The sequence below is a fragment of the Talaromyces stipitatus genome, genomic scaffold (assembly GCF_000003125.1).
Source record: "Talaromyces stipitatus ATCC 10500 scf_1105507295515 genomic scaffold, whole genome shotgun sequence".
Lineage (NCBI taxonomy): Eukaryota > Fungi > Ascomycota > Eurotiomycetes > Eurotiales > Trichocomaceae > Talaromyces > Talaromyces stipitatus.
In genome coordinates, this window is record NW_002990118.1 from 2,831,966 (window position 1) to 2,857,674 (window position 25,709).

Genomic DNA, 25,709 nt, shown 5'->3' on the forward strand with positions numbered 1-25,709 from the left:
AGATTAATTTCTCGGCCCGAACAAGTCACCTCTATTTTCTGTTTCTTTGAAAAAAACCTCCTCACTGCCCTCTATGACACGCTTAGATCGTCTTCTTTCAAGCTGTATCTGCCTCTCTTGCATTTCCTGATCATGTTTAACTTGTCTTTTAGTCTCCCGCGCTATGCGACGCTGCTCTTTTTCAAGCTCTTTTTATTGCTTCTTTGCTTCTCGCTTACGGATCCGGCTTTCTTGCTTTTCTTGGTTCTCTCGATCTCTCCTTTCGCGCTCAAGTACTTTTTGCGTATGAAGAATTACTGCATTAATCTTATCCTGATCTTTCTAGAATTCAATATCTCGTATGCGCTGTTTGGCAGCTTCAACTTTGCTCGGCGAGAAGAACTGGGCTTCACCAGGGTTCTCTTTATCAATAAGACCTAAAGGCCTGCCTCGTCTTTGGCGATTCTTCTCATTAACTAACGCATTAACTAGGCCTTTATATTGGTGTTCAAGAATTTCATTTTGTATGATCAGTTTCTGTGCTGCTTTCATCACAAGCTTTGTGGCTTGTGTAAGATCTCCTTCTTGTTGAATAGCCCTAATCGTACGGCGAATTGCTTAAATAGATCCTAGAGTCTTTCGATCTATTTCATTATCGCCTGGGCTTGGTAAAGGTGTCTTTTTTCTGAGAACATTAATGACCTTTAATGGATTAAAGGGATAGATACCTGGTGAAGCAAAGGCTGATCGAATATTTTGAAAGCTTAAAGCTGATTGCCACGCCGCGCGAAATAACCGCCAAAACACCTGCTTTGTCACCCTTAAGAATCCAAAACTTGATTGGATTACTTGGTCAATCCCATACGAATATGCACTTGCGAGAGATGAAAAGATTCCGACGTCAAGCGGCTGTAATCGATGTGTAGAATGGGGAGGTAAGATAACAAGAATTATCCCATTTTGATCACAATAATCAATGAAGTGAAGATTGATATGACTTGAATGCTCATCAGTGATTAAGAGACGCTTTGAATTGCCGCTTTTTCCTTCGTATAAGGATTAAATATCACAGTTAACTATGATAATCCAAGCTCGTCATTAGTCCATCCTTTTTCAGAAGATGCAAAGTATGCTTTTTCTGATAATGAGTCAAAATCTTCAAGTTAGTTAGCCTGTAGATCGCGTGATTCGCCTTGATAAATAAGACTGGGAGGAAGAGCTTTGCCATCAGCACAAATGCAAGCAAGGAGAGAGATAAATTCGCAGCTGCCATCTTGATTTGACCTAAATGATTTCTTTGAACCAAGCTGATGGATTGAGACAATCCGTTTCCTCGTACAGCATATATCTATAAGGAATCCTTTTTCATCAAAATTATAAATATTTGATGGAGAGGTGCGGTATTTCTTGATCTTTTCTGCAAGCTATAACATATTTACTAGTTCTGCTACATTCTAACTTCAGTTTTAGAAGTGATTGTATGAAAAGCTCATACAGTATTGTAGAAATATTCTAAATATTCTAAATTATCGGCAACTTCGCGCGATTGATCAATTCCTTTCAAATAGATGCTGGTAATTCGATTCTCATAGCGTTGGCAAAATCGCCGAACCCAGCACTCGCCAATATCATGTCCTACGATTTTTTTAACGATATTTCAAAGAATTTAAGGCGTTGGATGCAATCCGCGAGCTAAAAGCCTTGATATATGATCAAGAAGGACTTCTTCCTGTGCATTTGTAAGGAGTTTTTGGTAAATTGAGTGCGCTTCTTAATTTGAGACCGTCTGGCCTTTATATCGCCGCATCAGCGTTGTACGATCAACATTGTATTTCCTGGCAATCTTAGCATACTGAGGCTTCTTTTGCGCTTTCAGATCACTAATTGCCTTTAAAATATCTGCTTCGTTGACCATGTTGTTGGATTTTGAAGATAATACTCGTTCGGCGGGGTAAGAGTGCATCCGGTGATCGCTTATGTTACCCTAACCCTTATATACTCTCATCCACACTTAAGAGCCTTCACAACAATTATTATTAGTTATTTGTTATGAGTGTATATCACTCTTTGTGTCTATCTACTTGCCCATCTGACCATACAATTCTCCACCTCATACAGTCCTACACACTCATCCTTAAGCCTCATTCTCTCATCCACCCCAATCTCCCTCTCCAATTCCATAATCCGACTCGCCCAAGCCTCATTATCAATCCTGAATTCCGGTCCTATATCGACAAATCCCAATTTTACATACAATGGATGAGCTTCCGTTGATGAAGTAAGGAAAGTAGGTAGATTCTCTGCGTCGCTTTTCGCGAGAACAGCAGAGAGTAGCTTCTGTCCGATCCCGCGGCGTTGTTGGGCTGGGTCTATCATGAGATGTTTGATGTCTGCAATGTCCATAAATCAGTCATTCCCGACTTAGGGCACTTTGAAAGCCTGGAAAGATAGCTTACAGTAATGTCTCTGTCCCTTCGCTACCTCCTCATAACAAGCATCCATCTCATCATCTCGTACACTAAACTCTTCGTACAACTTCTTCACATGCTCTTTCGGAGCAAACAAGTTGGTGAATTCCGGCTGACTTCGATCCAATTGACTCTTCTTTGCTGTCATCTCTGCTTCATTTTTTTCTTCTTTCACTATCCAGTATCTAATAAATCCCACGATTCGATCCGTGGCCGTATCCACAGCGACAAGGAAGGCACTCTTTGGATCTTTTAGAGCTGTCGCGGTGGTTATTGGGATTATTTCGCGTGGATTATTTGCAAGGAATCCTGAATAGAATTTATGGAATTTCCCAAGCGCCTCGTAATGAATTTGTGATATAGATGTTGCATCTTCGACCGTAGCCGGGCGAACTTTTATATCTTTCATTCCCATGTTCTGAGTGAATGACCGCTCAAACATTGGGACGTTTCAAGGCTGTGAATAAAAAGGTCAATTTGATTAGAACCCTGGAAACTAAATCTCAGAAACAGTAGGATTCTATTTTGCAAAAGGTCCGATTAACTTCAAAAAATGTTTCCTTTTTCTCTGAATGGGCAGCATGATCATTGAATATGAGGCTAAACCAAAGCCGGTGCCCGCTCGCAAGCCCTAGCCCTATGTGACCGATTCAACTCGAGTATTAGATGGAGTCGGACATATGAGTAAAACGATTGAATGAGCAGAGCGGTTAAGTATACACAAGAACTAATTTAACACCAAACATTCCTATACACGCACATAATTAATCTAAGTAAATGTAGAGGAACGGCGTAAAATATGGTCTTTCCACGATGTCACACCATCCTCGAGAAGAGCATGGGACTGATCCAAGCCCTCGCCGCCAAAATAGCCCTCTTTTTCCAAAACAAGCATATTCTCAAGCATTTCTTGAGCAATTGGTCCAGGTAAAAAGGACTTGAATGTTTCTTCTGGAATCTGCACGGCTGCGGCTTTGACTCCAAAGGTTTCTGCAAGCTCATCTGTGACTTGTTTGGGTGTCAGGTAGTCTGTCGCCATGAGAATTCGCTTGCCGATGGTATCGGGGAAGTGCGTGATGACCGCTTTCACGAATTTGCCTGAAGAGTTTCGTCAGACTGAGAGAAGTAAAGTGATTAGATTCACACTTACCAGTATCTTCCTCCACGTCGAAGACGGGAATCTTGGCCTTTTCAGGATTAACAGGCAATGCCAGTGTCCAGATATCATCTCTTTTCTGGATCATACTTCCACTAAGGCCTGTCATAAACAAACCTGCGAGGACGAAAGTTGCTGGAATCCCACTATCCCGGATATATTGTTCAACTTCAGCTTTGCCTTCAAAGTGAAGAACGTTGGGTAATTTCCCTCCAGTGACCTCCGAAATGCTGCGGAGAGACGAGAATATAAGATGTTTGACTCCAGTCTCTTTGCAAGCATCTGCCACGGCTTTTCCCTGAGCGACTTCGGTGTCCTTGCTCATGGTGTCCCAGAAGTTAGTCACCAAGAATACTGTATGGGAGCCTTTGATAGCATCCTGAAGAGACGATGGAGATGACATGTCCGCCTAGGTCAAGTTAGATGAAAATTCATGTCCGCTAACCATAAAGGCGGGAAGAATAGACTCTTAGTACTTACAGTGACCATCTCAACGCCCTGAGAGGAGAGCTTCTTTGCAGATTCCTTCGAGATATCACGGGTAATTCCGCGAAGCTTGTATTCTTTGGACAGAACAGGATCCGCCAGCACGCTTCGAATAACGGAGCCGCCCTGGTTGCCAGTCGCGCCAAATACAGTGATGAGTTTCGACATGGTTGGTTTATTAGGATTGAATCTTTGGCAAAGATGACGGAGTGTGGTTCTCATGTAGATGAACGTTGAAATGAGTTGTACGATTGGATTTTGTTGTTGTCGCTGCTGTTGAAAAGAGACATTCTATGATGGGGGTAACGTCGATATTTATGCCCATTCATGCTTCTGAATTTCAAGACCGAAGTCATAATGAAATCTAGAACTATTGACGTATTACTTGATAATTATCAGACTGATTCTTTCGAAGTTCAGATTTCTTAACGCTTTGAAATTAACGGAAATCATACAGCGGCCGCCACTAACCGAAGATAGCTAGACACTTGCCTAGAAAAGGAAGGTGTACTATGGTTGGGGCCGGTAATTTTGTTAGCACGATTTTTTTACAGGGGTTGAAATCCAATGAATTCTGCCAGTCATATCTGATTACTAATCTAATATTTTGTATGACCACCTCGAGCATCTATTACAGCTTGGCATCTAGCGTGCATAGAGTCAATGAGCTCCTTCAAAAACTGCTCAGGCAGTGCATCCCAAGCAGCTCGTACAACCTCACGGAGTCGATCATAAGAAAGTTGCTCATCATCTGGATATTGTTCTTGAATCCAATCCTTCATCCAATTCCATACTGCTTCAATTGGATTGAGATCAGGTGAGAATGCTGGCCAATAAATTGGATATATCCCACGAGAATGAAGCTCTTCGAGAGTCTCCTTACTCGCATGGCCAGGTGCCCCATCCTGCATAAATTGAAGCCAGATATCGTCTCGTAATAAGCGAATATAGCCATCAATAATTGGTATAACCCGTTGACAATATCTCTCCGAGTTAATAGTTCCCCATTCCCTCTCCCAGAATAAACACGGACCCTTGTTATTCCCATGAAAAGTAGCCCAGAACATCCATCCACGTTTCCGTGCAGGAGAGGATCGTATGCAAGTCTCTTCTAACTCTTCACCAGCCTTTCTAGTTACCCAGATTCTCGTATGAAATCCTGAAGTAACCCATGTTTCATCAGACCAAAGGATACGATTCCATTGTTCAGTCGTCCAATTCAAATGCTCTAGGGCCCAGGCAAGACGTACTTGTCTATGTTTATCTGATAGAGGAGGTTTATTAAGAGCCTTGCATTGTGTATAACCTCGTTTTTTAAGAGCTCGAGCCAGGGCGTGCTTTCCAATAGATAGGTTAAGCTCTTGTATAACCTTATAATAAGGCATACGTCGCGTACGCTTCGAAGAAGTAATCCATTCGATAATATGATCAACTTCAGCCTCGGAGAGCTTCGGAGGGTTGCCACGGGCCTTTTTAGGGGTTGCTTGCTGGCTTTGGCACGTATATTGGACTTGGCGATAGCTAATTTGAAGTTGCTGAGAGATTTGAAGATATGTAAATCCAGCATCTCGAAGGGTTAATACTCGGATCCGTTCATCCCTATTCAGCCGTGCTGAATTCTGCCTGGAATCAGATGGCTCGAGAGCTGCTGCGCTTGTTGCCCTAGGGGGGCTGGTAGGCTCGGGGGTGGCCATATTGATCGTCAAATGTCATATATCTAGGCTTGAAAGGCTGAAAGCAGACGGATGGTCAATATTCTATTTAAAAGGCGGTGAGCCCCGGAGCCTGACCGCCTAAAAATCGTACTAACAAAATTACCGGCCCCAACCGTAGTACATAGTAGGCATACGAGAAATGGCTCAGTCTCGATGCCATCCATCATGATCCATGATCAGCGATTCATTGGAATATCGGCACAAACGGCCAGCTCTCTGTCCTGTCGGTAAATCGAAAGAGCGACGAGGCGACAACTGTAGTAACATTTGTCATCGCAGTTGGCGTCTGTAAATCCTGCGACTTTCAAGTTCTTAGAATATGCTAAAGTGAGGAAAAACGCATTGTTTACGATTATGTAGGGTCAGGACATGTACCCTGGTTGAATTTTTGAATTTTTCAAGGGATAAGGTATTCATTTTAGACAAAGAAATTCATGCATTGCGCTACACCAACCCAGAACCACAAGACAAAAGAAATCATGTAATTTTTTAGACAGTGGTAACCAAGTCCTTCTTGAGCGTACCCATGAAAGCACGCTTCTCGGCGGGAGTCTGGTAAGCACCGTGACCAAACTCGGAAGAGGTGTCGATCCATTTGAGGTCGATCTTCTCGGTGGCCTTTCGGCTGACTTGTGGGTAGAGAGTCTTGCGGAGAGTCATAACGCGCTTCTTAACACCGGGAACGGAACCCTTGACAATGACGAAGTCATTCTTGACCTCACCGTAGCGAACGAAACCACCAAGACTAAAGAGTGTGTTAGCATTCATTTCTTTAAAGAATATGCAGAAAGTACGCACGGAGTGATGGTCTTCTTGGAGACATCGTATTCAGTGGAGGCGTTGCCCTCGTCGCTTCCCTTGCCAATGCGGTAAATCTTGTGGTTGACGGATGTACGGTGGTGGTAACCCATTTGACCAGCACGGGCCACAGTCCATTGGACGTGGTTAGGATGCCAAGCACCGATACAAGCAACCTTACGGAGACCCTTGTGTGTCTTGCGAGGAAGCTTCTTGGTGCCCCAACGAGAGGTAACACCGTTGAAACCGTGACCCTTGGTGACGGCAATGACATCAATAACCTCGTTCTGCTCGAAGATGGTGTCGATGTCGATGGTCTTCTCAAACAAACCGTGAGCGAAGTCAACCTTGTCGGCAACGGAGCCACCGTTGACTTGGATTTCCATCAAGTGTGCCTTCTTCTGCTTAAGAGGGGTCTTGCGGATCTGAGTGTGAGCGAGGACACGGACGACAGTGCAGTACTTCTTGATGCGCTCGAGTTCGCGGGTGACGGAGGCCGCGCTGCTCTCAGTGTGCTTCTTGGCGTAGCGAGTGAAAGCCTTCTTCTTGCTCTTGTACCAGTTCTTGTAGAAGCGGCGCTTGAGTTCATCGCTCAAGTGCTCAGCCCAGACAGTAGTGAGCGAGCGGAGACCACGAGGAGTCTCAATGTATCCGACAACACCAACGGCAACGAGCTGTAGCAGAAAAAATCAGCATGACTGACCAACCCCACCTGGCTTGAGAATTGACATACAGGAGGAGTCTCAATAACAGTGACGGCCTCAACAACCTCCTTCTTGTGCATCTTGGCACCGGGACGGTCGAGGTCACGGACAATGGTGGTCATACCGGCCTTGTAGCCCATGGAGGCGGTCAAGTGGACGGGCTTCTTTGGGTCATCCTTGGGGAAGCTATATCACAAAAAAACTTTAGCTCTAATGTTCCAATTCGATTTTTCGACTGTCGACTAACCTCTTGACCTTTCCACGATGGCGAGCGGCACGCTTGCGTGGCAAGTAGGCGAGGGAGCCTGTGATTTATTGTGTTAGTCGACCGCACAGAACCGAGAAAATTTCAGTATATATATAATTCGAGATGGTGAGACGAACCGTGCCTGGGCGCTTCGTACTTTCGGTGACTCCTAGAAAACGTATAAATGTCAGCGATCACGCTCTCTCATAAATAAAAGACAAGTTCATTGACACCAGTAAACTCACATCTTGACCCTGTTGTCGTTAGTAGTTCGTCGAGGTGGTGAGAGTACAAACCGCCAAAAATGATCGGAGATGTTTTACACGGGCGGAACTTCTCCCATTGTGGGCTGACCTAAGCGAAGCTATCCTGTTTGGGCTTAGAAGCACACCATAAGCGTTATCGGCTTATCAGTTTATCCGCTTGGCGAGGCTGGCTGAGTCAGCCAAGTTCTTTCACCAGCAACTCCGACATCGTGAAGATACATACCGATCTCAAAAACGTACTCTTCCACCACCCTCTCGCTCTGATACTTGTACGTAATCTATGATACATACAGCCGGGCATGACGCGCCGCTGGATACAGCAAACATTTTTCAAGCCTGGGCTGTGCACACTCAGACTGGAAGTTTGAAGTGCTTGGAGAGTCAAGTATTGATGATTGTTCGTGCATGAAGGTGTTACCAGACTGATGTTATTACGTCAAAATTCAGCATGTGGACTGACTAATTATCTTACTTGACAATAATCGAGGATCTTGGTACTCCTGTTGGATGTGCTACATAGAATCCGAAAGGGCATCCGAAATGCCATTAACAATAGACACTCCTTCAAAACTTCGACTATTTACGCCCAAAAGTTTTGAGGCGCAGGAGGCCACAATAACCCGACCTCGAGATTCGCTCCTGAGTGGTCTTACTCGAGACCAGCTCGGTTTTAGCTTTTTGAGGCTCTGACACGTTACAGCCCCTGGCAGCACGGCTAACCCTAGTAAGGCAATACATATAGTGCTTTTATGAATACTCCGACAGCACGAGTCGGGAATATGGATCGCTAATATAAATTATGTTGCCATCATACACATTTGGCGCATGATATGATATTCGCCTTGAATCATCTACTTCAAACATATTGCGTATGCGCGGGTAAAGTAACTGGCTGTTTGCTATTGATGTGATCTCTAGATACCACCCGTTTATAATTGGCGGAATGCTGTCATTACAGGTGATTCTACCGGTGTGGTATAGTTTATCTCATACACTATGAAATCTCAATTTGACTAAGGGTTCTTCATGCTCAATTGACCTGGAACCCTTGCTCCGAGCATCCCGACACTCTGTAAGGGTATATAAGAGATTCTTGTTCGTCCGTCACAAAACTTTTATCATTAACCACTGCAGTGCAATCTCTCTGTTTCTCTTCTCGGTCATTCTTTTCTGTTTCTGAGCTGGTCTCACTCTTTCGTTACTTTTACATACTATTTGTCCATTCATTAGGTACATCCTTTTACCCTCTTTACAGCAAACTTTTTGCCAACCAGACAATACCCATTTCTGCAATTCCTTCAAATATGTCGACCTCGATGAAATCTCTCATGATTCTCTTCTTAGCCGCCATGGCTACTGCAAGACCCTTGTCTCGCAGAGAAGTTCCCCAAGAGCACTCCCATCAAAAGTTTATCGCTACGGTGGCAGCTTCTCTTGCCGCCAACAACCCTGACAATATTGGTGATCCAGTCTTTGGTCTTCTTGGAAATAAGGCCGCCGCGCAAGGTGCAGGCTCGATCAAGGACCTCGACTGTCTTCAACAAGCTATTGCCGATCAGGCTTTCACCAACGCTAAAGCCGCCGGAGATGTGAATGGTATGACAGCAGCTCTTGTATACCGAACTCTCGAACGCAACACTGGTTCGGTCGGTCTTGCTAGCGTGAAATGCACTTCTGTCAAAGCGAAGAACCCGGAAATTGCAGCATTACAGCAGCATCAAGACCCCGCTTCGTCCGGAGCTGCTGCAACTAACAAACAGATTGCTCTGGAGCTGGCTAAGCAGATTGCAAGCATTGGTGGTGATCCATCTACTGCCATCCAGAGTGGAACTTTCGCTCCGGGTCAAATTGGAGACACAACCGGCAAAGGAAAAACATGTAAGTCAACTACTGCTGACGACAAGATATAATTCTAATCTGTGAAATGTGCAGGTGATGACCAAAATGATCCTACTGGTTGTATTTTTACACAGAATCTACTTGTGCCTGATGTTACCCAAGATGAGATTAATGCTGCTGTGGGATCCGCTGGTGGCAGCGCAGCTGCTGCTCCATCCGCTAGCGCCGCTGTAGCAGCATCTTCTTCAGCTGGCATAGCCGCAGCACCCACCGCGACGGCAGCATCCTCAAGTAACCAAGCATCAACAGGTACTTGTTCTTCCTCGACTGGAGCCTCGGACTCCGCAACAGGAGCAAATGCTGCAACTAACAACAACGCCTCTACATCAACTACACCCAGCACAAGCAGCCTTGACCTGGGCTCTTGCAAAAACGCTTCACCTTTCATCAAGTTCGGAGCCGGCTTTGATGGTCGCAAGGAGAACTCCTTTGAACCTGCTGATAAAGCGACTTTCAATCATGGCTCTGCGCTCAATATTGGAGTGGTGGCCAACTTCATTTGTGACCGGTTGAACGACCCTTGTAAGGCGTCACAGACAACTCTGGATACATGCAAGAGCGCGGCCTCAGCTGCTTCAAAATTGTCGGGACAAGCTGCTGCTGATGCGTTCAACAAGGCATTGTCCTAGTCGCCGCAAAGTACCTTGGATATGGAACTATGACTGTGGTTTCAGGATGTGATTATGGAAACAAAGCCTACGACAGGTGCATTTTCAGTACATGTCCATATTTTCATCATCTTCTCAATACACGAGGCTATTAATCTCGTATTGTATTTATGTGGGTAGGTAAACAAATATTTACCCTGTCGTTTCATACACAATTGATAACTGTTATTATGGCAACTTTTTTTCTCAAGGTCAAATGTATTTAGTTAGAACCAGTACAGATTTGATAAATGAATCTCAATTCTCCTTGATAATTTCCCCCCAAGTATCCTGCTTATGAAACCCTATTTTCAAAAACGGGCTTTCCTTCAAATGAGATAGATGCATCTTCTTAGCACTCTCAAGGGAGAGCTCAACATCCTTCGCACCCCTTGGACGCATGGCGGTTTCGTAAGAGGTTATAGCGGTCTCAAGGCTGAGTTGACCAGAAACAACCTGCTTGATTGCGCGAAAAAGCTCTGCGACGTCTTGCATGGCATTATTCAAGCCTTGACCGCGGTCTAATCCAGTCCTTTCATTATTATCCGAGTGTAAAAAGCAATCATGGGCTAACTCACGAGGTAACATAGAGTGAGCAGCATCTCCTGCCAACGTCACTGCGCCATGGCGATTGTCCCATTCAATAGGAGCCCACTGCTGCGATGGATCAATAGGAAGAATTTCGTTCTTGGGTAACGCAACACCAGCCGTACGAAAAGGTTCACACATTTTTGAACATCGAGTTTTGTAGAACTCCAGTCTCGTCTTTTGATCTTTGAGATCGTCAACATAGGGAGGTCCCCACCAGGCGTGCTGAATTTGGAATTTCCATTCCTCGGGGTTCTCACGGTTGGAGCAGTCGAGGGCTGTTCACTTATTAGCCGGTTTCAGACAGCATGGATGGACACTGATTCAAGACAGAATCATTTTCGACGGAGAATATTATCTATGTATCTACTTACCGGCCAGGAGAAAATTTCCATAGTAATCCGGATGATACGCAATCTTCCCAATGGGATGATATTTGCGCAACAACAGAGCCTGCTCCGCGGTATAGCCTCCAGCGGCATGATTTATCATAGTCATGCCAATATCAGTTGGTTTCCCAAGCTCCTCTCCCACGAGGTGTTCACGCACTTTGGACCTCGAACCATCGCAACCAACTAACAGGTTGCCCGTCTCCTCAGAGCCATCCGAAAATGACGCTGTAATAAGTCCGTCCTCACCATGAGCAATGCTAACTAGTTTCTTCTCAAACTAGACACATTTGCAATTAATCTTAATAACATACGTACCTTTGATTTGAACAGAGTAGATAGCAGAAATTTAAAGAAAGTTGGGGACGTAAATACCATCATATTCAACTCTGTCTCCCACCCCAGTAACTTTCGTAGCTTTTCCCGTGATACGCGCACTATTCCAGGCATATGAACTTCTGCAATGACCTCGCCGGTGTTCCCATTAATATGAGGAAAGGGCCCATAAGCGTCATAATGAGGATCGACCAAGGCTTCTCTTAGACGTGACTGGATATGATTCGGTATCACGCTAAAAAGGTATTCCTTGCCCCAATGTAGCTGCATACCTTGACTCGTTGAGCATTTAACATCAGAGATAGATAAAATAATGCATCATACCCCAGTCGCGAGACTTATTCCAATACACCTCTTCAGGATCTCTCTCAAAAAGAGTATATCGTATGCTCCCCTATAGTATCATGAGTAAATCCCAAAAAGGAACCGGAAATCGTCCACTAACTTGTTGGAGGCCATGAGCAAGGGCAAGACCACTTGTTCCTTTTAACAACCATTAGAAACAATTGCTCATTCTGGACAGTGCGTTTTCAAGCTATTCTCACCCCCACCGACTATAAGTACCCTGAAATCATATCTTGAGTCCATGATAGAAGTTGCTATTAATAGTTCAACGACATAAAATTATCCAGGATGATGTTGCGTCGGTGGATATCTTCACTTGCGTACTTTTAAACAAAATTGACTAGACAGCATAATACCAAACCCCGCTTAATGGTTGTGTAACGCTCGTATCGAAGTAGTACGCGATTAACGCATTATGCATGCAGGCCGGCAGGAAGACACAGTTCCTCGTAATTTGAAGAGATACTATCGTCGTTATCAGCAACTCAATCTTGCGCCTGGTGAACAATATCAGAGAACTATTGGTATGGATCATCCATTATTCGTGCTGATATTGAAATATAACTAAGCAGGTACTTAGGCCCTTAAGGATAATGGGAGATACATCACTAAACAAATAGTAGGCCTAAACTGGGAAACTGAAGAGGTCAAAATCTCAAAAACATACACTCTAACATATATTGACGGTCTTCAGGCGTTTCCCAAAGGTCTTGAGGCCCAAAGCCAGCTTTGATCAGCTTTTCTTGCCAGATAACAAACTGACGATCGTTCCAGACCTCAATGGCAATGGTTTTAGCACGGTCTTGTATAGATTGCATAACGCTTCGTTTGATGGAATCGTTGTAAGTGTGGAAAGGAAAAGGCACAGCGACATTCTCCAAATGAAAGTAGTGATGCGTATCCACGTAGGGCACCCCTGTAAACGTGTTCGAAGCGGAGCCCTGATACAAAGCCTGCGAAAGGTCGCATTTGAATGTATAGAAAGGAGATGATGGAAGGCGTTCGGCGTCCTCATGGCAGTTTTTGCGAGCCAATAACCACACGGTTGAGGTGATCTGACCGACTATGGTTGGCCTCTCTTTATTCTTTTCTATGTTGTAAATATGTTCTGCAAGCTGATAGGGATTATGCCATAGACGAAAATCAAGACCCTCAAGCCAGGAGCCCTCCAAGGGTGGAATGTCAGGTTCCTGAGTTATGATAACAATCACGAGTTGTACCTCTCCATTGCTGCCGTACAGCCATTGCTTCACATTGTTCAAGACTTCCGTTTCTGCCTCGTTGGTTTCAGCGTATACTACTACCGATGGCCAAGATTTGTTTGCTTTGATCAGCGCTGTCTGTGGTCTCTTCACTATACCCTCGTAGTTTCCGGTGAGCATATAAGCTAGAATCCGGGTCAGGAAGTGAAACAAAATAGAGATCAAGAACAGATGGAATATTTACGTTTATTTTGCACCAAAGACCAACCTTTTAAATTGTCTCCCAGGTGTTCTAAAGCGGTGCGCAGCCAAAGAACAATACCTCGCATCCCTCCACGGGCCGGCAGCATTAGTCGTGGGCGTAGTACAAAACGTTCTTGACGAGGGTCGAAGTCAAATCCTTGTAAATTTTCCTGGGACTGTCTGGCTTCCCATTCCAGATATTCGTCAAGCGTAACCTTGTGCAAATGAAAGAGGTTCAGCCAAAGATCCCTACTAGGAGATGAATCGCCCAAGAACGTACTGGAAATCTTGGGATTGCGAGGGGACGCGCAATTCCGCATCGGACCGAATGAATAAGTTCTGGAGTGATATCTTCAAGGCGATTGATATTTGAAATTGTTATTTCAATAGGATCGGCGATACCAGGAGCGAAGTCGGGAGGGATACTCATGTTGAAACAGTTTCACTTCACAACGCCGAGTTCTACTTAACGGGATAATGAATGCATATAGAGGGATCTAATAGCATCGATAATACATCAAAGGGATGCAACTCAGATGAGAGAACAGAATGAGGAAGAAGAGTTTCTTTCTAGCAGGGAGAAAGGAGGAGACCGGATGCCTTCCGAGAGTGCCAGATCTCACGAGGAAGGAGTCATTGTCACTGCTCAAGATTGGCCCTGCATATTTCTGTTAACTAGTCAATCAAATACAGAACGATGGTAACGGTTTGATTATAGAAGTCTGATATCCGTTGCGCTTTCTGCGATGGTGAACGTGAGTGGTGTGTGGCATCCCATCCCTCGATTTTCCCCGATTAGGAAATGCTCTCATTGATCATCCCAACTTCGATGATATGTCAAAAATGATGACTCTTACCATTGAGTCAAACACCGTAGCCAATTCCTCAGGACATTTCCTCGATTTGTACTCATATACATGCAGAGAAAGAACGTTCATGCGCAACATTGATATCTTCGCAATCGAACATCCAACTCTGATCACTGCAAAAATGAGGCCGTTCAGCATATTCGCTCTCCTTTTAGGAGTTATATCCTTGGTTCAGGGTAAGATTCTCTATGCTTGTGCGATACTGGTTGTCTGTCGCATTCGCTTGGCTTTCGCTAACGCAGCCCAAGTATCAGGCCTGGAAATCAAGTCTCCAAAGGAAGGTGACAGAATAGACATCCAACAAGGCCTTCCCATCTCATGGATCGTTGATGATACCGACAATTTGTTTGCCAACGTCACTATTTATCTCTTCCTTGGCTACAACTTCTACTTAGAGTTGACACGGGGGGAGAGTGTTCCAATCATAGACGCCGGCTATATGTTTCAATATACGCCGGATAAAGGCTTCATTGCCGCTGACACAAACTATATTATCCGGTTGCGCAACGGCCCCGACTCTGACCATGTAACTGGGAAATTCGAGATATTCAATACTAGCAGCTTTGTCACCTCAGTCCCAGTTTCTGCTCCCAAGCCTACTGCTACTAGGAAAGCTCCAAGCAAGTCGCCCTCTGCTTCAGCATCGGCCTCGGTCACGGTGGTATCCACGCCAATTCCTATTAGACATCATACACCGACTGCTTCAAGTGCCGCAGCCGGGCTGACAATGGACGGAATACCGACGGGTGCAATGGGACTTGTTCTATTGGAGTTCCTCTTATTTATGGCCTGATTTTAGTGTATGTGCATGGTGGCAGAATATGAGTTTGAGTAACACATATCAATTCAGTGCTCGAGCTATCATTACTTAAAAATCTCGACTTGATGCTCACTTCATGTCCTTCTTTCAACATACGTACAGCTTCAAAAAACTGTTCTAGGGCCACATGCTGATAACTGATATCAGCTACATGCCAGGGTACATCCATACATTTATCATACCTTGATAAAGCTTCAAACTACAGTGTCCAGTAAACGCATACACGAAAATAGTGAAGTTGTAGTCCTAGTTCGACAAATCAGTGTAGCTGAAACATGAAAGCAGTTAGTAGCTTCTGCATGAAGATAAATTAAACGGAGTTCCCTAGTGCGACTCTATACTACCTGGGTATCGCATGAACAATAATATCTATGTATTCGTGGATATTTTGAGCATGCCGAAGTAGGCTAACAAAACCACCGGTATGTTCTGATGCTGCGCCTTCTGTAAAATAAACGAACCAGTGATCCCGTAGCAATAAATCCATACGCCTCGATGACATCAAAAGTCTCTGAGAGTTGTAGGGAGAAGTTAAGCCTCTAAGTCCACCCTCTGGTAATGTAGATCAGTGGTAAAACAGGCTAGTTGGGTGGTCAAAGTGACCGAGACTACTCTGTACACAGCTCAGAATTCGCTGATCGTAAGGCTGTTGTGGTTCTCGTTCATGAATGTCTCCATGAGTACGTAGTAAATACTCTTGCTAAGTGATGGTATATCTATAATTAGGCGTTTGAATATCGACGCAAATACATACTGCTTACGATCCAGATCTCTATGCAAAAGCCTCGATTTCTCAAAATTCAGCTATTCTACTCTGAGTGTAATCGCATTCCAAGATCCAGCTCCCCGAAGCTAAGTGCAAGCTGTCATATTATAGAATACGTTTTCCTAACGAACATCGTAATGTCGCAATAATTCCCTTGACAAAATCCTTCGTTGGCTCTAATACCCTCAGCTCTATTAAAATTCAGAGTAGAGACAAGCCTCGACTCTTCGGTCGTCCTCGGTTGCAACTTGCTAACTTGTGTCCACACTTGCCGATAAGCTGACAGGAGAGTGATAAATCTCCTCCCAACATTAGGTGATTGGCACAGACAATAAGAAGCAGCGGGTCAAATAACTAGTAGGGCCAACAACTCCTGCAAGTCTCCACTAAGTTAAAAAAGAATTCGGGGACCTGAGAGGCAACGCGAAACCCACTTATGTCACGATAGTAATTAAGCGCCCACTTGAAGGGGTCTGTTCGACACTGGATCGACGAGCTGAGGATTCTCCCACTGGACGAGTGGAGTTGATCGGTGGTTTATTGTTTTATCCATGGAAAGAATAAATAACTCTCGATCCCCCGAATCTACTGGTCGCCGCAAGAATATCTTCGTACCATGCATGAAATTCTCTCCTGTCGCTACCTATAGAATTTCACCTTTTCTAACACCGGATCGAATACGGAATTTTGCTGGGTTTAATATCACTCCTTTCCCTGCGAAAGGTCTGGCGAGCGAATAATCCTGGAAATGTTTAGCACCACCAAGCTACAAAGGACGGCTCTCTTGCTCACTTCATTTATCGCCGTCCTCTCCCCGTCGCTGTCGGCTGTTGCCCTCGCTAAGCCAACGTGCTACTATCCAGACGGATCGATTGCTCAAAATGACATGCCTTGCGGAAATGGAACAGATGTAGCATGCTGCGGGGCAGGAGGTATTTGCCTTTCAAATGGTCTTTGTATGGACGTGGGCCAGCCAAATACGTTGGCTAGATCATCTTGTACAGACAAGTCATGGAATAGTAGAAATTGTCCGAACTACTGCCTGCAGGGTGAGTGATTGAATAGGATCTCGACGTCGCACTGCACTGCTTCCGCGGGTATCGCATGGAGATGATGGTATACTGACATGGATCTCTTTTTCGTGCAGATACCAGTTTTAACCACAGTGGCTGCTCCATAATCCTCTTTTCATATCTGGAGGGGACCGCGGAGTATTGCTGTAATAATATGGACGCCATCAACAACACGCCAATCTGCGCCTTCAACTATTCGACCTTTCAAGTTCCGGACTCGAGTATCGTTCCTGGTTTCGCACTTCTGTCGGACTACACCACTATCTCAAATGCATCGTCTTCAACATCGTCAGGGAGTAACAATAACCACGTTGTTGCCGTTGGGGTGGGCGTTGGAGTGGGCGTCGGCGTTCCCTTAGCCCTAATCGCACTTGCTTCAATCGGATGGGCTCTCCGAGAGCGACGGAAATCGAATCGCTACGGTGTTGAGACTGTCGCAAGTGCGAAGACGTCCCCTTATTCTGACGCAGGGCATCAACAGCAGTCGTACAACATGACACCCATGAACCCCAATACATACGTCCAACCGCAGCAGACATACAATAATCAATACAACTCAGCCCCATTATCAGAGATGGAAACGAGAGGTCCGGTGGAATTAGATTCCCGTAGGAAGTAAAAACGGTTGGGTTTTCTTCCAACGTCCTAAAGGGTGACGAGTTCAAAGAAGAAGTCTGATCGAGATTCTCAATTTCAATTACATGAAGAGTGGGACCTTGGAAGCAATCCACAACACGCATGTTATGAAAATGACTTGATATCTTTCACATATGCAGACGTCCAGATGCGATAAGATGACATGGGAACATGCCATGTCAATATTGAAAGCAGTGTACATAACTCCTTTGACTGTCGAAGCATAAACCATATGAAGAACAGGTTTTCTTCAAAGAATTAAGGCAGTAACTGGTCTTGAAGTAGGCCGATCTCGTCCAAGGTTTAGAGCTTAGGGTTTGGTTATAGCATCTATCGTTGTTACACATGTTCATCATATTCAGTGGACAAGAGCCTAAAGTCGGGTGTTCTGGAGTACCTAGGCAATTCGAGCACTCTTCTCACACGATATACAAAGCGTTTTATGCTGTTCGTCTTTCAGATTTCGTCATACCACAAGGTTGGATAGGGACATGGAAATAAAAGACCTCTGATTTCATATATCCTACAATTTCGAGCTGTATATACACCTGGGCATATATCTGCCCGTAGCTACCCATAGATTGTGATCACCCTTTCACTGGTATAATTTGATGGAGTTAATGGAGAAGTAAGTCTCAGAGTACGCCGAAGGGTTTGCAGCAACATAAGCATTGCATGTCGATTGACCTGTGGAGGAAGCACAATCCGTCCAATCCGACCACTCCTGACCACCGGCCCCATTGTCACCGCAGAAATCGAGATTAAAGATCTAGATAACAATTGTCAGTTCAGCAGCCAAGCAAAGTATGAAGAAGTTTAAGTTGACACATACGACTGTCTGGTCAATGAAGTTGCTAGCCACATCACACCCATTGTTTGAATCGAATTTAAACAAAGGAGTGTCCCAACTGGAAGGATCTGGGTTACCACTAGTAATGTCCGCTGGGATTTCATCTCGTGTAAACACCCAAAGCTGAAGCGAATCTTCAAGAGAGAGGGCCCAGACACCGCCACCAGCAGCGTTGAATCCGGCGCCAAATTGGTTGGACGTACTCTGGACTCCACAGCCACCACCGTTGGAGAGAGTGCAGTCAGTACGAACGTCTGTTCCAGTGAAACCACTGTTCGAAAGAGTGCACGTATTGCCAGTGTGCAGAGAGACGTACGCCCCAGCAACATCATCGTATGCTTCCAGTATATCAATTTCGCCGTAGGGGTTCGCCTGGTTGTTGATTGTCCAGCTTCATATTGGCGACAGAAGTTAGATGTGGAACAACACCAATTTTCACAAGGACAAGCAGGGGAACGTCTTACTATGCAGGCCAGATACCACAGACGGAAACGGGTAGGTGTGCAAAGTCTGTGATTAGGATTCCACTACTAAAGGTATCCTGACTATAGACGCGCACCGAGTTTCGACCCGTTGCAGATGAGTCAAGCATGGTAGTGCTATCTACCCCGAGGTGGATCTGGTTGTTGTTCGTCTTGTAAAGGCCGTCATTGGATGCCGTGCTCTGATCAACATAGTTGACAAATCCCTTCGTGGGATCGGTTTCCTATTCATTCTTCATGAGCGAAACTATCCATAAGTAATATAGATGGAGGGCTTCCAACTAACCGTGTCGAAAACAAAGTAATCTAGGAAGTTGCTGGAATTAACATCCCATTGGAGATTGTAAGCAGCAACCCCTGTCCCGAGAATGACCGGACAGGCCGCAGCAACTAAGGTGACTCCTTTCATCGTTTTTGGGTATATGGGGTTTCCTGGACTAGAAACCGAGACTGTTTCTTTTACTTATGAGGCCGTGAAGTTCGAGAGTATGATTTGATTCACGAGGGAATACCCAAGATCTTAAGAACTTCAACTTCGGATGTTAGAGATCCAAGTGCAAAATAAGGTTATAGTTCAGAGCAAGATCGTGAATCTAGTCACGCTTGTACTGTAACATCCTGACCCAAGGAATTAAAGTACCATTTCTATTTCATAATAATATTATGGCTATGGGGGTTTCGGCATTCTTTTAAAATAGATGCGAGTGCCCCGTTTCAGGCGATGGAACAGTAAATATGGAGTTGATCGACTAGTTTGGTCAAGTGCTGGGGCCGAACTCAGTTTGAGCCTTTGAGGTGTCCATCACTTCATGGCGACTAAAATAGGGCTAATGGTCTGAAACGAATTCATCAGCGCTGATGCAACCTTAGTTAAACTTCTAAACATAATAATAACTAGTACTACGTAGTCATGTTGTTCTCTTCCATGTAACTTCGTACTCCCTAGGTGGCTGGGTAGATCAATCTGTATATGGCGGTTTTAGCTGGATCCCGCGGGATCTTGGGATGCGAAAGGATCGATTTGTAGCCAAAGACAAATTACAAATGAACAATAGATCTGTTCTTTGCAATACCATTGTCTTCCTGGCCAGGGCTTGCAAACAAGATGAGGGAGTACTCTACTGAACGCTACGTTGTATGCTCGGTGGCTCGCGATATCAATGGTTTGCCGCCGTCGTTTTACTTGTTAGGTGGAAAGTGAAACTGGAGACTGGTACAAGACGAAACTATACCACTAAACAAGGTCAGCCTTAACAACTGACGGACCCTACATGTGGCGTTTCTAATGCCCTGTACAGCGAGAGCTTATTTTATTTTTACTTTGCGAACGGAGTTTGTAAAAATAGTAACTAGGTATCCAGCCCAGATAAATGGAGAAGCACACCGTCTGCCGTATGTTTAAATTAGGCTATAAAGGCGAATTCTATAGGCTACGGGGCATGAGTTTGATACCATTCCTCTGGTTCTTGTTGACTCGTTCTCGTGCCCGGCCGATCCGGAACGTTCTAAATGTGAAAGGGCAGTGTCTGGAGGCGGTGACTTGGCCCTACTTAGCGCGGCGGTTAGCACAAAACACCTTCTCAGCTTTGAACAGAATGCTACACTGTTATAAGTGTAAGCTCTAAGTTGTTTAAGCATTAATGCTCAGTGATATTATCAGGAGTTGGGTGATTTATTTTGATCTGACCAATCATTACACTGGAACTATAAGATTCCCCTCGAAATGGGGCTACGAGCCAATAGTTGGTCTTAGATTATTGGATTTAACCAAGTGTAGTTAGTTTGCGTTTTGGGCCGCGGAGATTTTTTCAGACTTCATCATCCATATTATTTACTATTTGCTTTTGGCCTTGCTCATTGCAAAATATTTGAGAATAGCTCGCCAATTAGCTCTATCGTAGCGCCTCGACTACATTGCTGTTCCTAGTTTTTCGACTCCTGTCGAGGGTTTTGAGGCTGAATGGCTAGCTGACTGCGCATTCATTGCTTGGCACTTTCGGCCCAAGACGGTGCTTAGGCGAAGATTTTGCCCTAATGCAGATTTCTTATACAATTGTCAGACTTTTGAGATGCGCAGTTTTCGCGTTGTCTATAGGCGACGAAAATGAGCCTACTGGGAGCGAAAGACAACGACTGACGCTCGTTATATCGTGTGCTGATGGATGCAGGGTGACTGTTGAGCGTGCTAGCAGTATCAAAAATAGTGCTCATGGAGTCACAAAGGCCCCCACACATTTCTGAGATAATTCTTCAGCCAATCCTAACTATAAATATTAATAGAGGATAGAGAGAAAACTGCGAATGATCTTTTCGACCAAGTAAAACCAGCCAATACTTGCAAGTTCTTCCCTTCTCATCTTTCCAGTCTGAAAGCATCCGCATCGGCCCCGTAGATGTTCTGCTTTCATGAATTGACATACTGTGGGAACACTACTACTTCTCCCTTTCGCACGAAAATGGGAGCATCGCCATGGGCGCCGCTGCCTGTAGGAAGCATAGGGGTTTTGATAGCTTGGCGATTATTCAGGGGCACTGGCGGATATAGTCGAAGGCCTATTACATTGGTCAGATTCAGTGACGAATAGCGCAGAGGACACAAGATACGGACTTTCCTTGATCACATGGGCAAGGAACGGCATATTTTTGATTTGCTCTCTACTTGGGTAATCGGAGTTTCCCATGACCGAGTCAATCTCCTCTTGGAGACGATGCATAACTTGGTTATGACGTACAAGGAGCTGGTTGCACTCAGTTTAATGTAAGTCAGCAGGTTTAATATAACAAGTCAACAGCTTCTACAGACTTACAGCGTCCAAGATAAACAACACGCCGTTGTGTCCCTCGCAGCAAATAGTACGTTCACAAGTTGATCACGAAGGTCTTCCTGCTGAAAGATTCCTTCGCTATTTAGGCCATAAAACTGCCTTGTTCTCCCTCCGTGACTTGGCAAGTTGGTAGATTCAATTTTTCAATACAACATTCCACAAACCAGTGAACATTTGAGCAAGCCTGACCGAAACCAAGCGGGTTATAGAGGATGTGCTGCGGAGCTAGACGAAATCGCTTCGCCAGAACTTGCTGGGCGGGCGTGAAACTGTCCGAAAATATTTTATTCTCGACGTCCTGGTCAATGTTTGCTCGTAAGTTAGACATCGACTTTCCAAACAGGGACTGGGATTTTCACCCAAGAGGGTCCACTCTGGGAATGATCAAGGAATTTATTGCGTAGGCAATTTACTCGCATTCAGTACCGCGATATCGGTATATTCTGTGAACATGTAGACAATATCATTGCATGTGTGCCAATGAAGGGAGATATTGATCTACAACAGCAGTGGAGAGAAGACGCTCCGCCATGCACCACAGCAGTAGTCTACAGATATATCAACGTTAAGTGTCAGGGTCAATGAGTTGAGAGACTCACCTTAGAAGTTGGTAGATAGAACTAATTCGAGTTTCTTGGGGTGAAGAATATGGAATGCACGAGGGCCGAATAACAGGTATTGTGTGAGATTATTACGTGGTTCATAGTCATTAGCAATCGTGCATAAGAAAACTAAAAGTTTACCTTCAGTATTGTAATCCCATAGTTCTTTGATACGATCTATTCCGAGAGGCGATCTCTTGGGCAATTCTGGGGGCGGTTGGCACCGTGGCGAGAGGCGAAAGTCACTCCTTCCTATATCACGGTTAGAATTATCTTAAACCTTGCAGATGGGACAAACCTGGTATTCGAGATAGATAGATGTCAAGCGTTGAAGAAATTTAAAGGCAAGGATTATAATGAGGACATAGAATATGGCTGTTGAGAAGTCTTCGTTGTAACCAAGAGTCAGAAAGGCTAACTGGGCAATCATTTTTCATCGTGTGATGAGTGTATTGAAGAGTCATTCGACCCCATCCTATGGCACACGAAGGTCCTTGGAATAGCCCATGTTACACAATAATCAAGTGGATGTGTCAGGTCGTCCGATTCAGCGGAATCCGATATGTGCCATGGAGAAGTTACCAGAAAGAATCAGATTCATCTCTTCAATTCCAAGAAAGGAGAAATAGAGAAAACATCCAAGGACTGCAAGCAATTTAAAAAAGCTGCCAATTATTTCCGCGCTCCTACCTGCACGATGATGCTAAGAGATATGAGAGACACTTATGACCCGCCGGCAATAAGGTATGTGACTTGGACAGAATGTACGCCAACGCAGTCGGTAGGAGGAATTAAGAATATGCTACGTAAAGACAGATGAAAACAACCTTATTTTTGGGTGGTCAACAATATAGATGATGAATTTCTCAGGCCTCTATCGTGTTGCATTCAACTAACCTAAATTAAATCTATGTCTGGGTCGGATGAAGATATCCATTTTTGGATAAAGACATCGAATTTTTTCAAAGCTGTAGAACTGCAGCAGCACGCTCCCATCTTTGGGTTTTACAAATTCCTACCGACGTAGATGTGCAATCTACTGGGTCTACAGGGTAAAATCTGGACTCATGAAAGCACGCTCGCTAAGTCCAAGAACGGCAGACAACGATGCGTGCTCCCAAAGATATTATTCACGACAAAGTAAGCGGCATGCTTCAGGCAGCGCCTCAGTCGATTATCTAGCATTTAGATTCCCACTAGAAACTAGTATACGATACCTATGCTTTTAGATAGATCGTAATGCTAAAGCAAATAGTGCACATCAATAATGCGAGTTGTTGGGCGTAGTGGAGCAGGAAGAAACAATCTAAAAATTGAGGCTTACGATATCGCCACACTTGTTCATGGGGGTTGCCTGTTTAAATTATTGAAATGCGATAAGTACTAAAGTAGTCACGCTGCACTGTTTTAAGTAGCAGAGCAAGTGTATTTGCAATCATCCAAGGTAACTCAGCTACATACAGTGCCGTTCACCAACGGAGAGTTTCCCAAATACTAAATCTGGAAGGTAGTCATATTTCTAAGAGACTGCAGGATACAAGGCATTACTAGGGCAATTTGGGCTGAGCTTGAAAGTAAGTACTTCTCTTTGGTTCAGAGGGATTTCAGCAGGAACCATGATGCGTAAACCAACTCGGAGACAAATGCGGCCTCCTCATCTAGCGAATGGAAGTCATGTTCTAGATTGCCACGCTGCATTCTATAATCTACTAGTAAAAAGTCATTTGGTGGCCTCAGACCTCAGGATGGTGGAATTTGGGAAGTGCCAATGTTACATGGTGATATATTGCTGAGAACTGCTGATTAGCTACACAGCCCGTACCTTGTCAGTTCTGGATTAAATCCCTCGACGCAGAGATACACTGCCTAGATTGGTTCATGGAAGAGCCATTCATGCACATTTTCTCCATTTCCTGGAATCGCTCAGCTGGCTTTGTTACAAAACGATGGACTTGGACCTCGATTAGATTGTACCACCTGGGAACAATCCTCGGCGGCAGACTGACCGTCCATTATGCATAAATGCCCCATAATTGCCCCCATTAATACCTTACGAGCAACCTATAGTGGATGAATTAACGTTATTATTATTGAACTAAGCAGCTGAAGCATTCGACACCATATGCTTCTTGTGACTAGTAATCGAATAGTCTTTGTCTTATATCAAGTGCTAGACTCTCATCCAAGGAATCGAACAAAGAGTGGCCGATCTGTTCTTTGTCAGCTGAAAGACGGGGCAGCACAAAGTAGTGTCCATAGTGATAGGCATTTAGAACAGAAGTATCTCATTGTCGCCGACAATTATCACTCACGAGGTCAATAAAGTAGATACGATCATCACGGAGTTATGTGCCGTGCCGAGGGGTTCACATAAAGAACAACAGCGAGGATGCATATAGTGACACCAGCACAATAATGTATCTCTCGGTCCTATGTACGGAGTACTGCCGGTCGATGTTTGCTTGATTTGATGTTACGGTTCCAGAATTCCCAGCAACTGTCACCGCGAGGCTCAAGCTCGCTAAAGTAATCCAATTCTCAACCCAACCAGCCAGCCCATCAGCCCGGGATTACATACAGCAACGCTTATTCGATTATTCTTTCAACCAAATAAGAGAGCTGAAGTCACCGATACGAACCCTGAAAAAGTCCTGAAGGGGGTCTGGCTCATGCATCCCGAGTCAAACGTTAAAAGAAGCTCCCAATGAACTTTACGGGGACAATTTGAGCAGCACATTTGCAGTATAAACAGAAAAAGAAAGGCTGATATAACATAGAAGGCGGCCAACCACTCGGATTGGACATTCTTGTTTGATGTTAATTCACAAAAAAACAGCAAATCCGTAGGACTGGTTCATGTAAGGCACGTCCTACGAAAACGAAAGAACATGAGCATCATCCACGTGTAATCAGCCATGCTCTTTGGTCCTCTAGACCTCCATGCTTAAATATTACTTATAGCCGAAGTCGTACGAATAGTGCACCAGTACAGGCCGACGTACATAAGCACCCACGTCGACAAATAGCAATCTTATCAGTCAGGCCATACTAAATCATCTACGACTGGACAGTACGACCGGCTCAGATTGCCACTACTTTGAAAGAATCCAGAAATGGGGCTAAAGACTCTCGATGAACCCTTATTCACCAATAGCAACCCAAAGTGCTGACACTTTCAGCTCTGCCCGTCCAGATACCCAAACTAGTAATCAAAGCGTCCTGAACTTGATAATGCATATCGCAAGAAAACCTGGACGGCTAAAAAGAACAATGCGTATCGGGTATGCCTGTAGATTGAGGTTCGAGTACCTGCTGACA

At 44.6% G+C, this 25,709-nt stretch overlaps 11 protein-coding genes across 11 annotated transcripts, besides 5 other annotated features; 3 read left to right on the forward strand and 8 right to left on the reverse strand.

The window, feature by feature from the left end:
- Positions 1-3: 3 nt before the first annotated feature.
- On the reverse strand, positions 4-1,894 carry TSTA_050920 (uncharacterized protein; the record flags this gene model as incomplete). The annotated part of the gene is made up of 5 exons (XM_002485562.1): positions 4-71; positions 219-321; positions 364-596; positions 708-888; positions 1,763-1,894. 5 exons carry the CDS (start codon positions 1,892-1,894, stop codon positions 4-6), a joined length of 717 nt encoding a protein of 238 aa, XP_002485607.1.
- Positions 196-1,032: a mobile genetic element.
- Positions 1,017-1,370: a mobile genetic element.
- Positions 1,472-1,885: a mobile genetic element.
- A 158-nt stretch (positions 1,895-2,052) lies between the features above and the next one.
- Positions 2,053-2,889, reverse strand: TSTA_050930 (uncharacterized protein; the record flags this gene model as incomplete). Its single annotated transcript, XM_002485563.1, has 2 exons — positions 2,053-2,369; positions 2,436-2,889. 2 exons carry the CDS (start codon positions 2,887-2,889, stop codon positions 2,053-2,055), a joined length of 771 nt encoding a protein of 256 aa, XP_002485608.1.
- A 132-nt stretch (positions 2,890-3,021) lies between these two features.
- Positions 3,022-4,364, reverse strand: TSTA_050940 (NmrA family transcriptional regulator, putative). The gene is made up of 3 exons (XM_002485564.1): positions 4,084-4,364; positions 3,598-4,012; positions 3,022-3,545 (listed from the first exon to the last, which is right to left on the reverse strand). The coding sequence occupies exons 1-3, from the start codon at positions 4,309-4,311 to the stop codon at positions 3,217-3,219; spliced, it is 972 nt and encodes a 323-aa protein (XP_002485609.1). The 5' UTR covers positions 4,312-4,364; the 3' UTR covers positions 3,022-3,216.
- A 324-nt stretch (positions 4,365-4,688) lies between these two features.
- TSTA_050950 (transposable element tc1 transposase, putative) lies at positions 4,689-5,783 on the reverse strand (the record flags this gene model as incomplete). Its single annotated transcript, XM_002485565.1, has 2 exons — positions 4,689-5,449; positions 5,477-5,783. 2 exons carry the CDS (start codon positions 5,781-5,783, stop codon positions 4,689-4,691), a joined length of 1,068 nt encoding a protein of 355 aa, XP_002485610.1.
- Positions 4,692-5,699: a mobile genetic element.
- Positions 4,824-5,684: a mobile genetic element.
- A 318-nt stretch (positions 5,784-6,101) lies between the features above and the next one.
- TSTA_050960 (60S ribosomal protein L3) lies at positions 6,102-7,896 on the reverse strand (the record flags this gene model as incomplete). Its single annotated transcript, XM_002485566.1, has 6 exons — positions 6,102-6,549; positions 6,603-7,276; positions 7,336-7,492; positions 7,554-7,611; positions 7,691-7,722; positions 7,877-7,896. 6 exons carry the CDS (start codon positions 7,894-7,896, stop codon positions 6,294-6,296), a joined length of 1,197 nt encoding a protein of 398 aa, XP_002485611.1. The 3' UTR covers positions 6,102-6,293.
- A 1,227-nt stretch (positions 7,897-9,123) lies between these two features.
- On the forward strand, positions 9,124-10,347 carry TSTA_050970 (uncharacterized protein; the record flags this gene model as incomplete). The annotated part of the gene is made up of 2 exons (XM_002485567.1): positions 9,124-9,697; positions 9,752-10,347. 2 exons carry the CDS (start codon positions 9,124-9,126, stop codon positions 10,345-10,347), a joined length of 1,170 nt encoding a protein of 389 aa, XP_002485612.1.
- A 218-nt stretch (positions 10,348-10,565) lies between these two features.
- TSTA_050980 (monooxygenase, putative) lies at positions 10,566-12,319 on the reverse strand. Its single transcript, XM_002485568.1, has 7 exons — positions 12,224-12,319; positions 12,124-12,161; positions 12,003-12,072; positions 11,718-11,950; positions 11,328-11,622; positions 10,944-11,231; positions 10,566-10,886 (listed from the first exon to the last, which is right to left on the reverse strand). The coding sequence occupies exons 1-7, from the start codon at positions 12,264-12,266 to the stop codon at positions 10,624-10,626; spliced, it is 1,230 nt and encodes a 409-aa protein (XP_002485613.1). The 5' UTR covers positions 12,267-12,319; the 3' UTR covers positions 10,566-10,623.
- A 351-nt stretch (positions 12,320-12,670) lies between these two features.
- On the reverse strand, positions 12,671-13,898 carry TSTA_050990 (uncharacterized protein; the record flags this gene model as incomplete). The annotated part of the gene is made up of 3 exons (XM_002485569.1): positions 12,671-13,410; positions 13,470-13,683; positions 13,749-13,898. The coding sequence occupies 3 exons, from the start codon at positions 13,896-13,898 to the stop codon at positions 12,671-12,673; spliced, it is 1,104 nt and encodes a 367-aa protein (XP_002485614.1).
- A 413-nt stretch (positions 13,899-14,311) lies between these two features.
- On the forward strand, positions 14,312-15,130 carry TSTA_051000 (uncharacterized protein; the record flags this gene model as incomplete). The annotated part of the gene is made up of 2 exons (XM_002485570.1): positions 14,312-14,513; positions 14,580-15,130. 2 exons carry the CDS (start codon positions 14,312-14,314, stop codon positions 15,128-15,130), a joined length of 753 nt encoding a protein of 250 aa, XP_002485615.1.
- A 1,541-nt stretch (positions 15,131-16,671) lies between these two features.
- TSTA_051010 (uncharacterized protein) lies at positions 16,672-17,856 on the forward strand (the record flags this gene model as incomplete). Its single annotated transcript, XM_002485571.1, has 2 exons — positions 16,672-16,972; positions 17,071-17,856. The coding sequence occupies 2 exons, from the start codon at positions 16,672-16,674 to the stop codon at positions 17,613-17,615; spliced, it is 846 nt and encodes a 281-aa protein (XP_002485616.1). The 3' UTR covers positions 17,616-17,856.
- A 371-nt stretch (positions 17,857-18,227) lies between these two features.
- Positions 18,228-19,373, reverse strand: TSTA_051020 (uncharacterized protein; the record flags this gene model as incomplete). Its single annotated transcript, XM_002485572.1, has 4 exons — positions 18,228-18,401; positions 18,465-18,873; positions 18,947-19,188; positions 19,251-19,373. 4 exons carry the CDS (start codon positions 19,371-19,373, stop codon positions 18,228-18,230), a joined length of 948 nt encoding a protein of 315 aa, XP_002485617.1.
- Positions 19,374-25,709: the final 6,336 nt, after the last annotated feature.